The sequence below is a fragment of the Halyomorpha halys genome, unplaced genomic scaffold (genome assembly GCF_000696795.3).
Source record: "Halyomorpha halys isolate HHAL.00 unplaced genomic scaffold, Hhal_1.1 Scaffold24.1, whole genome shotgun sequence".
Taxonomy (NCBI): Eukaryota; Metazoa; Arthropoda; class Insecta; order Hemiptera; family Pentatomidae; genus Halyomorpha; species Halyomorpha halys.
The window spans coordinates 60,248-73,332 of record NW_027107648.1 but is presented as its reverse complement, the minus strand read 5'-3'; the positions used below and the strand labels follow the sequence as shown (position 1 = coordinate 73,332).

The window sequence follows — 13,085 nt, the reverse complement described above, 5'->3', positions numbered from 1 at the left end:
GTTACTGAGTATTAGGTAGATTTGGAGATCTGAGTAAATAAATAATTTATTTTTTATTTTAATATCTTTACTGAAATTTACAACTGTATACTATATAATACATTCAGTTAATTTTATCTTAGTTAAAATGAAGTGTTACAGGCGTGTAGAGAAACTACCCATTGGTAGCAGTAAATATATTTAAGGATTAATTGAATGCTATTTTGCTTTGTACCAATTATTATTGAATTAAGTAAAATTAAATATCTACATAAAAGTCATTATTTTTACATTCACTTATCTCTACATGAAATATACAGTAAGGGGAAGTATTTCCATCGTGAAAAATTTCGTATACGAGTTTTCAACAGAAATATATTTTGAGGCCCCATGAACCGAAATTATCAAGTCTCGCCTTGCTAAAAAAAACGAAAAAATTCTTATGAACATAAAATTACATATTTAAGGGGGTCGCTCCAGGGGAGTGATAACTTTTTCATTAAAATCGACCAGCCGGAAGTGCCATATTATACAATTAATTTTTAACATATTTTAGATTTTCTCCAAAACGACAAACGATTTTGATGAAACTCGGTAAATAAATGAACAATTAAGTGTTCTTTGATACCAAATAGGTCTTATTCTCACTGAAATAGTTTAACAAGGGTTAAATGCCGGATTTTCGAAAACACCTTTAATTTTGTTTATATAAAATTATCCACAAAAACTAGATTGTATAAAACGCTAATTCGACCAGTGCTGCTGTACACCTCGGAAACTTGGGCACTTTCGAAGGCCGATGAAAGAGATCTCTAAACGTTTGAGAGAAAGATACTCAGACGCATCTACGGCAAAGTAAAGAGTAGTTCAGCTTGGAGAAGACGCACGAATAGCCACGTCTACTTGTTAATTGGTGAGCCTGATGTTAAACAAATTGTAAGAATTGGTAGGCAGCGCTGGGCAGGCCATGTGGCAAGGATGGGAACTGATGAGATCCCAAATAAACTTCTCAATGAGCGCCTACATGGAACACGGCCAAGGGCATATGGCATATAACCCAAAGCTTCGATGGTTGGATGGTATAAAGAGGATTCAAGGATCCTGCTCGGAGTGAGGAATTGGAGAGCAGCTGCACAGATCAAACTGGTGGAAGCTGCTTGAGGAAGCCAGGACCCAGTAATGGGTTGTCGCACCGATTGATGATATAAAAAAATAACCAGTTGATATTATTAGCAATAATAAACAATTTATTAATACAAAATATTACATAATTGTATGCATTGCCAAAGCAGATAACAGGAAATATAGATACATCAGGAAAAGCCGGGGTTGACGGCTTTATTATCTTTTGTTAAATTGTTGTATTATTTAAAATGTAAAATTTGTTATAACAACCTCAAAAAATCCCTAAATACGAATTTTTACAGCAACAGAAAAATTAAAAAAAAATGTTCTTAATTTTTTTCCTTTCCTGGCCTATAGATTAATTTTTTTTCGAAAATCAAAAACATAGTGTTAACTTTAACAAGAGTCAACTAATCTACACAAAACTTAAGTAGTAAGTCGTAAAGTAGGGACGTAAGTAGGTTAGTAAGAGAAACTTGTCGCACCACACGTTATTTAAATTCACCTAAATTATAATTATTCCTGTCTTTAATTTTAGTTCAGTGTAATAATCTGGGATATACAGTGTGTTTTGGGTAATTCAATTTTTCATATCTAAAAACAAAACCCTTGGTTTTCTATGCAATTTATAACTGCTCATCATAAAATTAACGTTTCTTGCAGTGTTTCTTAGAACCTGGAATGTATACCAGTAATATTTAGTTCTTTTTTTGGAAATTACATACAAATTAAATAGTAATATTTACATAAGGTCGAGCCCGTATTCCAAAGCAATACAATATATTATATTATTGATATAATATATTATTTCATATGAATTCCGCGTCGTCAAAACTCCCTTAAGCGTTTGATTCACGGGTACTTTTTATATTTTCCCTGCACTAAATTTTTGCCCTATTCGAAAATATCGATTAATATAGGCCTGGGAGGAGGAGAGAAGGGACCAGGAGTTCTGCTGGCCTCCTGGGAGGCGGAGAGAAGAGACCAGGAGTTCTGCTGGCCTCCTGGGAGGCGGAGAGGAGAGACCAGGAGTTCTGCTGGCCTCCTGGGAGGCGGAGAGGAGAGACCAGGAGTTCTGCTGGCCTCCTGGGATGCGGAGAGAACAGACTAGGAGTTCTGCTGGCCTCCTGGGAGGCGGAGAATAGAGATCAGGAGTTCTGCTGGCCTCCTGGGAGGCGGAGAGAAGAGACCAGGAGTTCTGCTGGCCTCCTGGGAGGCGGAGAGAAGAACGGGGAAGCAAAATTAGAAACAGTACTATCATCCAACAATCATCACAAAATGAACACATAAACAAGAAATCCAATCAATGTATGCCATAGTTCAATAGTTTACTGGATATAATAGTCTATAGTCCAAACACGTGTAAATTTCCCCGCATGGAAAAATGTATTTGTTGTACCATTATAGAGTCCACTCAGTAAAAATCAAAACTAGTGTTATTACCATCAATAACTGCATACTCTGGCTTTACACCAGGTTGCAATCTTTAAACACAAAATAAAAAGTACATTGGTTCCCGCTAACTGAAATACAACACAAACTTGCCCAGGTACAGTTAGAAGAAGGTTAAGGAAACCATATATAGCGTTCAGCGAGTGTAAACGTGGGCTGGGATGTGGATGACCAAACTGCATCAAACTCTTGATCCTATTTCTCAATAGACGTACAACAAACGAGACAGTTTCCATTTGTTTAACAATTTTTTTTTCACATAATTGCAAGTTTTGGGATTTTTAAACAATTTGTCACGTTTTGAGGATTTCTGCACAAAATTTCACTCTTTTAGGGGTAATGTGTGCTTTTTATTGCATAAAATTTAATGATTGAACTAGCATTCTTGCGTGATACACATGTAGGGTGTATGTATGCCAATATTTATTCATTTTATTTTTTTTTTGCCTTATTTAATTTATATCTTAAAATTGACAAAGTTGAGGTAAAGCAATTGATTTATATATGAAAAGTAGAATTTAACCAAAAACAAACAAGTAAACAATGTTCTTAGAATTAACCAATGGTTTCGGGAAAATAAAAATAAGTCTCTCAACAATAAAACTGCATTATTTTTTTAGCTTTAATTCTCACACCGCCTCAAGCCTTTCATTCATAGTTGTGCCTAGTAATATTATCAATTCTTTTTTTTATACTATTACATAATAATAGCTATATATACATTTTATTTTCTATATAGTCATATATTTTATTCTAAATAAAAATCAAGCAGAAAATAAATAGGTCTGATGAATATGAATATACCTATACATTTATAAACATATAAAACTTTTTTATGTTTTTCTAAATTGAATTTTTACTTGTTATTTGTTTGGAAAATGATACATTCGTAGGTAAATGCACAATTAAAAAGCTAAACAAAAGAACAGGATAAGTGAAATTATTTTTTTTATTTATAATTATTTTTAGCTTGCATGAATCTAGACAAAATATTCAGCGAGTTAAATTTGATTTAAACAAGGTTAGGTAAGCTTTCTATGTATTCAATTAATTAAGACAAAACAATAAAGTTTATGATTATTGCAGCATTGTTTCATACACATTTGGAGTTTTCACTGCATGATTTTGAATTTTTACTTCACGATTTCAGCTTTTTAATGCGCAATTATCGGTATCTACTCATTATAATTAGCATATATTATGTTGAGGATTTATATTATTGTATATTAGATGTTCCCATGGGAATTTATACATATATATTCATTGAGAATTTATGGAGACTAGATTGAATCCTAGGTACAGGACTAAGTCCTAGTCACAACCTACAAGGGTCATTGGCAGACTTTGATCCCTGATCCTTGACTTTTACCCTCTCATATTTATCAGCTCTTGCTCCAAATATAACGCTAAGACGCAGGACAATGAGGGCTAAGACTTCCTCGATTTACGTAAGCCTGATCCGAAGCTGGCACCCCTCCTTGAGTATCCTTGGCAGGACTGGAATGGAAGGGGGAACCTCTATAAAGGACTCAGGACCAACGCCCTCCTCGCAGGACTTTGTTTTGTCACCTGGTGCCATGAAAATACAAGTAAGTCTTCGTCATAAAAATTATAAATAAAATAGAGGTGTACATTAGTAATTATTTAGTGTTTCGGGAAAGTGTACAGAAATCCAAAATAAAGTAATGTTTCAATAGATTCATTACATTTGTTTTTTGTTTTTTTATAATTTGTAGATCACTATAAAATTTGTTTAAATTTTAATTAGTTTGGGTATGTGATATTATATTTGTTGGAATAAATTATTTATAAACAGATTGTAAAACATAAAGTTTAGTAAAAGATGTAAAGTGAAATATAAAAAAAAATTTTTTAAACATTTTTTTTATAATTTGTAGATTACTATAAAATTTCTTTAAATTTTAATTAGTTTGGGTATGTGATATTTTATTTGTTGGAATATATTATTTATAAACAGATTGTAAAACATAAAGTTTAGTAAAAAATGTAAGTGAAATATAAAATTTTTTTTTATACATGAAATGAAAAATTAATAAAAAAAATTCAAAATTTAAATATGAAAATAATTGCATCTAATAATTTAATTTTAGTATTTCTAATAAAATTAATGAAATGCAAAAGACAAAGTTCGGCTACTGTAAACAATTTAAAGAGTAAAGTTTTTTAAAACAAATTAATGAGATTTTTTCTTTTTACGTGATATTCAAAATTAGATGAATATTCCAAAAGAAATTCACTGTAATTATTTAGTGTCATAAAAATATTTTTAAATTTCAATTATTAATTAGTAGATAAAAATTAAAATATTTACCAAGGATATTCATTTCATATTGAAACATTTAACTTTCTCATACTCAAAATTCACTACTTTAGATAATTTTTTAAACAATATCTAAGTATGTTATTTTTCCTTAATAAATTGTACTCTAATTGAAATGTATATGTTAAAATCGAAATTAGTATTATATCCACATTCAATAAATTTTGTAACCTTTAACATCACAGTTCCAGTTTTTAACAAGCCTAACACAGATAATAATTCATTTAGTAATATTAGCTATAAATTAAAGAAAAAAAACTATGATTAATTTTTAATTTACTAAAACAAGCTATAATAATAATTTTCTGTTTTATAAATGTTAAGTTATCAAAAAAATAACTCTATTGACGAATAACGCATTATACAATTTTTAAATCAGTTATGTTTTCTTACAAATTCGTGAATGCTTTAATTAGTTAATAAATGTGGGATATAATATAAGTAAATTAATATTTCATGTTCTTTCCTATTTATTCCATCATTTCGGTATTTTTTTTGTATATATTATATTAAAAATGTGTTTTAAAATTGAGGAATATATAAAAGACCAATCTATAAATAATTAATTGCAATTTATTATATAATGATTAGATATTTAAATTGTTGAAAAGTATTGCAAGGGAATCGTGTCGAACTGAAAACCTCCCATCTAAATTGCAGATGCACGGATTTTAAATAGTCCAATAGATTCATTAATATTCAAATTGTAAGTTAGGTAAAAAAAGTTTTACTTTCGAAACTGTAAAAGAAGTCTTAAAGATCGTCTGGAATAGTCAGGCGCTTTAGCTTACTAAACCCGCAGAGCGCATCTTTCTTTTACGGCAAGCTAATGAATCCTTAGTCACCAAATTTTTCATAATTATTATTATAATTAAACATTTTTATAATTGTTTATAAAAATTAAAAAATATAATTATGTATATTTTATCAAATAACATAAGTATAAATAATGTAAAGCGCCTTAATCAGATTATCAGTTCAATTCTCTTTATTACTGTTCACTAAAACGCTAGAATTGAATCTATTCACATTAAATGATAGCAAGCATAATGTATAATTAAACATAACAACTTAAAAATGCATGACAAATAAATAGAGTATTATCGAAATAAATATGATTAAGAAAAAATCGTTCACTAACGAGTTCAAAAACGCTATCAATACATAATCAACTTGATGATCCTTATAAAAAACTTACAAGTCATCGTTAGTAATTTAAAAAGTACCGATGTGTAATTCGTGGGTTCTATCTTAAAGGGTACCCTGGGTCAGTTAGTTTTAATGATATCAATAGCGAAATCGTACATCTTGCACCTGTCGAGTTCCAGAAATAAAATCTTACTTCTTCTTCTATTTCAAAGTCATGCATCAGTCACGGCCTTAACACGCAATAACAACTGAGAAAATACTTTTTCTTCCATTTTTCAGCTTTTATTTCGGTTATTTTGTATCTAATTATCCATTTTATTTATTAATTCTTGAAGGTTAAATTCTTTTATTAATAACACATGTGATTTATAGAAAAAAGAACTAATTTATATTTTTGAGGGCTTATATATTTTTTTTCCTTTTAAAATCAAGTTTGTCATTAAATGCCAAAACCAAGTTCTCAAGCAAGTCACTAACCATTATTTTTATAAATACTAAAACTATACAAGCCCATACATATAAATGAAAATCGTTTTCAGTATCATTCTTCTAAATTTGGATGGACTTTCGTTGTAGTTAAACCAAAAAAATCGTTAATTTTTGTTTGTTTTTTATTGGTAACTACGGGCACTTGTAATTGTGCAGATATATTACGTTTTTATCAAATAATAATATTTTTTAATAATTCATCAAAAATATTAGGTCATGCTATTTTACTTAATAAAACCAAAATTTAATGGTCCTGCTTCAATGGTCAGGTTCCATTTTTTTTTTTTTTTTTTTTAGCTTTAAAGTATAATCTTGCCAAAGTAATTAGGATTTAATTAAATGTATCGTGTTTAATATAATAATTCCTTTTTGTAGTAAATTATTTATTGTTTTAATCGCATGCTAACGTACCATTTAGTGAACTGAAAAGTATGGATACAATCTCAATGAATATATACTCAGGATTATTAAAAGTGAATTTTTTTCTGAGAAAAATTTTAAATTAAAACTATGTTTGAGATTTAGGAAGCTTAAGTACCTCAATTCGTAACAAAAAAAATGTATTCGTCTTTTGATAGCATTCAAATTTCGAAAATTTGACAACATTCGCTTATTTTAAAAACAACAATGCTCGTGAAAATGAGATATATTACGAGTTCCTCATTCACCCTTTGAGTATTGATTACATTATACGCAGTAGAACCATTTTGATAATAACATAAAATCTTTAAAATGAAATTTGATTATAATACAAGGAAATGAAATTAGCATCATTAGACCTTACCAGAAGAGGCAAAGAAGAAAAAAAAGACCTTTTTCGTTCCTGAAATAAACAATTAAATTATAGTTAAGCTGTGTAAGTTATAAGTTATATTAAATATCGTTGCTTCAACACGAACATAAAAAAATCATCAATACGATTTCAATAATTATAAAAATATAATAAACGCACCATTCTAGAGATATATAGTATCAACCATTGTTTTGTAAGATAATATATATATTTTTTTAATTCATGAATATTTTTCGAGATGTCTCAAGAATTAAGATTTATTTTAATTTTTTTAATCATAAGTTTTTTTTTAATTTTTATTTTTGAGGATTATCTTAAGGGAAGATATGTTCCATATAAACTTATTTGTCAACCATTTAAAATGTTTGATCAAACGTTTTATTTTTTTGCGTCCACCGTTCAGGAAAATTAAAAATATATATATATATATATCACTATCTTAATTACAAAACACAACAACTACATTTTTTATGTAAAGTAAAATTATGAATGAATTTTGAGTTAATACATGTTTTGTGAGTTTTCAAAGCACTTTTTTTCAAAGGTTATTTAAAGTAGTATAGTATAGTATACTAGTATATAGTGGTATGTAGCTACTATTGTACTAATTATTGATCACACATATTATCTTGATTTCAGCAAGTATTTAGTTGCTTAATGATATATTGATTTATTCAAGTATTATTCATATGTATTATAGAAGTCCTTCTGCAGATAGATAAATGCGACCTGAATAATTATTACATAAGTGCTAATACGGTAAAGGTAACCCCTGCTATATTGAAGGATATCAACATTGTAGCTAAGTAGCAATTACGCAGGTGGGCACTTAAGATAGAAATAAAAAAGTTGTTCTACAAGACCTTGCACCAATTTATTAATTTTTCTACATGTATAAATAACGGCTAACTTATTATAAAAAAAATATATTTTTCTTCTTCTCCTTTTCTTTTTTGCCTTTCAATGTCCTTGTATAGTTGTTTATACTTCTAACAACGGAATCCTAATACGAGCTTTCTGGTGCACAACTGGCCACGTGAATAATTTCTTATTTTATGTGTAGTAGTTGTAAATCTATGTTTGATAGAGGAAAGAATTCGTTCAGGCCTATAATACTTTATCTTGAATATTGCTAAAGCAATCGTAAAATTGTTAAATACCAAATCCTGGATTACATAATACAACTCCCTTCTTGCTCACAACCTTCTAGACCAATGGTTCCCAACCTTATTTTCAACGGCGGAACCCTCTTGGTAGATGTAGGAATATGGCGGAACCCTTTCAGTAGATGTAGGAATATGGCGGAAACCTTGTGGTAGATGCAGGAATATGGTGGAGCCCTTTTGGTAGATGCAGAAATATGGGTGAACCCTTTTGGTAGATGCAGGAATATGGCGGAACCCTTTTGGTAACTTTCAAAATTATGGTACCTTGAGTAGAAGTGGAATGATAAATAATTCCTAAATTATTTCGCGTAACCCTTTAAAGAGCCTCGGTTGGGCACTACAGTCCTAGACAATAAGTATATTATTTTATAACAAATTTAAAACTTTGATGCTTGAAAAATTTATTTCGAATATGGTTTATCTGATTTGGCCAAAATTTAAAGAAAGGTAGTGGAATGATGCAAAATAAGTTTAGTATTATGTCGTCAGGTATCATGAATTAAGTACTCTTATCCATGCGAAAAACTCTTTTACAAGTATATTTTATCAACGGTCCATAGATTTTATTTTCAAATAGCAAATCACAAAAATTTAAATTCCTTTGGCCTTTTTTTTTGGGTTATAAACTCTTATGAGTTTGTGACACGTACATCGGCCAACCTACTCACTATAACTATCTCTATGAAAAGTCAGATAAGTAAGGACACCACGGAGGGCGGGAGTGGAGGGTTTCATGCCGTTTTTCAATTTCAGTCACTTTTTAAATACTGCTCGATTATCTGATAAAGTCAGATTTTTAAGTCTATCATTTGTTTGAGATAATAAAATTAGTAGAAGGGCGAGAAAAAAAATAATTAGAAAAAGAATAAGCAACTTAAACAAATGAATTTTTACCGAAAAAAAATATTAGGAAATAAACAAAAGAAATACTGTGAGAAAGCCAAGGTTATTTCGTACTTGGCCGACTTTTTTTTAATGTGGAATATTAATAAAACATATAACATGGTTTTTAGTAAAGTTATAGTTATTAGAATTTAATTATAATAGTAATACTCGTTATTGTATAAGAAATACATACTTTTTTTAACAGTTCTTTAATCAGAATCATGTTTTTTCTATCCTTTACCTTCAGAATGTTTTTTGTAAATCAAATATAAAAAACTCACAAAAAATATTCATAAATGTACTACGCGTAAATTATTTCTTTACTTCACTAAATAATGATTATTGCTATATAGTTCATTTTTTTATTTATTAATCTAATATTCTATTTTATAATGTATTTTATAAAATAAATAATAATCATGAATTCTTTTAAGTAATTAGAAGATATAGAGCTTTTAATTACTTAAAAGAATTCCATACTATGATATAATGTGAAATATATCAATATAATATGGACTCGTCGATCCTGACACCAAACTTAAAGGTCATGTGTTGGCAAATCAAAGTTGATTGAAACAGATCAGGGTCGACAAGAAGACAGGGCCAGTTGGTCGAAAAAGATCCGAAGAATTGGAACGGAGTGAACATCCTGAAACTAGTTCAGTCGAAAAGTGTTTCCAAACCTAGAGACCTTTCATGAATATGGATCGAGGGGTTGGTTCGGTTTGGAGTGTCGCATCACGATTACAGATACAGATTTATTTATTACTTAAACTTTTACTTTTTATTGCGTCCAAAGAATGTTATAGGTGATTTTTAGTCCACATTTTCTGGGAAATAATTTTGGTAATACCCTCTATTTTTCATTAATTTAGATAATATAAGGCGGATCACATACTATTGAGAAAATTTACTTAATAAAATGCATTCTGCACTTTTTGTAACGACCTCAATAGTACATCGTACACATTTTACAGGTTATTGGAGCAAATGTGTAAATGATATTTAGTTCTTATAATATTAAAAGCATTTTCTATGGAGCTTAGCCCGGGAGAAGTGAAGCCTTGAGCATTTTGCTCATGATGGGAAATAAACGTCTATATTTTACTAGTTTGTTTGTTTGTTTAGTGGCGGCAAACTTCATTGGTCATCAACGCCATTTATATTTTATTTAATTTTGCTAATATTCGTTAAATTTGATTATTTTATTTTTTTTTTTTTTCCTCCAAACAAGTTATATTTTTGTCAGTAAATTTTGTGATTTCAAAAACTGAAACACCAATTCTATTGCCTTATCATCGTCTCCAATGGTTTTTTTGAGATATCTTGGCTTAGTCCCAAGCTATTGAGGTGTGGTGTAAAATATGGGCATTGTTGGAAAACATGGCTTATTGTTAAATTGTTATTGCAATACTGGCAGTTCGGAGGCGTTTCTTTTGAAATAAGATAGGAGTGGGTGAGCCTCGTTAAAGTCTCCTCAAATCAACTGTATCTTTTTGTTTGAAGGCTTTAAAAGGAACAAACAACAAACTGGTTCGGATTAAAGATTTATTTAGTTAAATTTAAACATTTGAAAGCTAAATCTAAAATAAACAAAAGATGACTAAAACAATGCATAAGTAAAAGTAAAAAAAAAAACGCCTTAAACAAAACAGAACTAGCTAAATAAATTATGAAGATAAAAATAAACTAATTTACACACAAAAAAAAAAATTACTGCTCGACGAAAAGCTGCTCCAAAGCGATAGGTCAGAGAAAGAGTGTTGCCGAGGTGTGTAGGTCGCAGCTCTATAGCTCAATACACCGCTGTAATGGTCCAAAGTTGGTGTAGTGGCTCATCGATAGTCCAAACATCCAAAAGTCGTATAAATGTCTTGGGCGAGCCGACAAAATGAACAGAGACAGGGCTGGTTACACACGTTCATAGCTACTAATTATCCGGAACTCATATTAAAGTCAAAATACAGAAAAGGTCTGGTTTCGAACTGTAATGACGACTAAAACACTCAAAAATGTCTAACCTATTAAACTATAAGGGCAGATAGGGCTGCTGAGAAGCTATCATGGCCACTAATTAGCCGCAACTGCCTAAAAAATAAGATAGTCGGTCCGTTGCTAGGTGACGCCTTAGCAACAATCATCAGCCCCTAGCAACTGTCTCTATTACTCATTATAACACACAAATATAATTACATTTTTCTTTTCAAATGATTAAATCTAATTAAAACAATAAAACTAAAACTAAATATAACTAAATTAAACACTAATAAAACTCAAATACTATTTACAATTATACTATATATTATTACATTAACAGCCCCTATTGTTATATTATAATAGAATGGAAATAAGGATGTAAATTATTATTTATTTATTTTTAAAAATCTATTTTAGATACTTCCATAAATTTCCATAATGATGTTATCCCCATCTACACTAAATTTAGTTTTGCCTCTTCGCAACGGTAAGAAAGCATTTCTCTTACCAGTATATTCCTAACGTGACATATTTTTTTTTCTCATTTGAGCTCGCCTGAAAACTTCCTGCGTTTCATATTTTAACGCAAAGAATTTCAGTATGTATAAGTAGACGTAATTGTAAATTTGTCAATTGTAACCTACTAACTTTGACAATTTCTAAATTCAGTATAAATGAAATTGTCGAAAATTGATCGAAAAACCTAACTAAATCATGAACCAAGGTAAAAAGATCTTAATTTTTTTTACGAAATTTGGATTCTTCAGCCCCAAATGGAAGAGCTACAATTTACAATTTCAATTTAAAAATGTACAAATCGTCTACCATGAGATAAATGCTCACGAGATACCTCTTAGGAGACAAAAAAGTAGGACATTTTTCAATTCCTTACAATCTAAAATCCTTCTTTAAATTCATATTTTCTTGTAATCCTTCTAATGTAGTAATTTTATTGGAGTAATATTAATGGTTAGTTTCTAAACAAATCTCTATAATGCCAATAAATACAACTAATGAAACATTTACTAGATGCATTTTTTTATGTAATACAGTTGTAAATTTTACTTAATAAATAGAAAAAAAAATTACTTTATGTAAGATAAGGTCATTTCATATGAACTACGCCATTGGTCGATGACCTTCTAAGGTGATTCCGAGACAGGTTTTGGAAACGGGTTACTGTCACTTTCAATGCTTACGTATTTTGGTTAAAGATATTTATTTTTTTATAATTTGTTTTCGTCAATCAACCTTGTCATTTCTGTGGTATTTCACGGGGGATAAAATATTTCCTAGCTAAGTAAACAGGAAATGTAATTAACGTCTAAACAGATCAAGAAAGTCCTTGATCCTACATCACCAGTCCTTTATGAGAAATTTGTTGTTAATAAATAAGCAATAAAATTTCAATAAAAAAAAAATACAACATAACTTAATTTATGGCTTTTAAAAATGTTTCTAAAGATGAGAAGAAACCAACTTAAAAAAATAACTCTTATATCGTTTTTCTCCAATAAGGTGTTCATAGTACAACGTACGAGTAGATTAGGTATGAGGAGATGGTCGGGTGTGCGGTCAGTAAAGCTACAAAAATAGTAAAACTTGTTTATTTTTGCCTACATTCCGGCCTAAATTTCAGGGCTTCATCAGGGCTAAAAAACCATATAAGAACCTTAGTTCAGAGAAAAATATAAAAATAATTGAAGTAGAAATTATTTATGTAGTATTT

The 13,085-nt window shown here is 29.6% G+C and overlaps 1 protein-coding gene across 1 annotated transcript in view; it reads left to right on the top strand.

The window, feature by feature from the left end:
• The first annotated feature begins 4,043 nt into the window (after positions 1-4,043).
• The window catches only part of LOC106682653 (MAGE-like protein 2), a 12,099-nt gene continuing 3,057 nt past the window's right edge, over positions 4,044-13,085 (top strand). Inside the window, exon 1 of the mRNA XM_014423642.2 lies at positions 4,044-4,145. Within this exon, the coding sequence (XP_014279128.1) occupies positions 4,059-4,145 (87 nt within the window). The 5' untranslated portion in view covers positions 4,044-4,058. The remainder of the gene's footprint in view (positions 4,146-13,085) is intronic.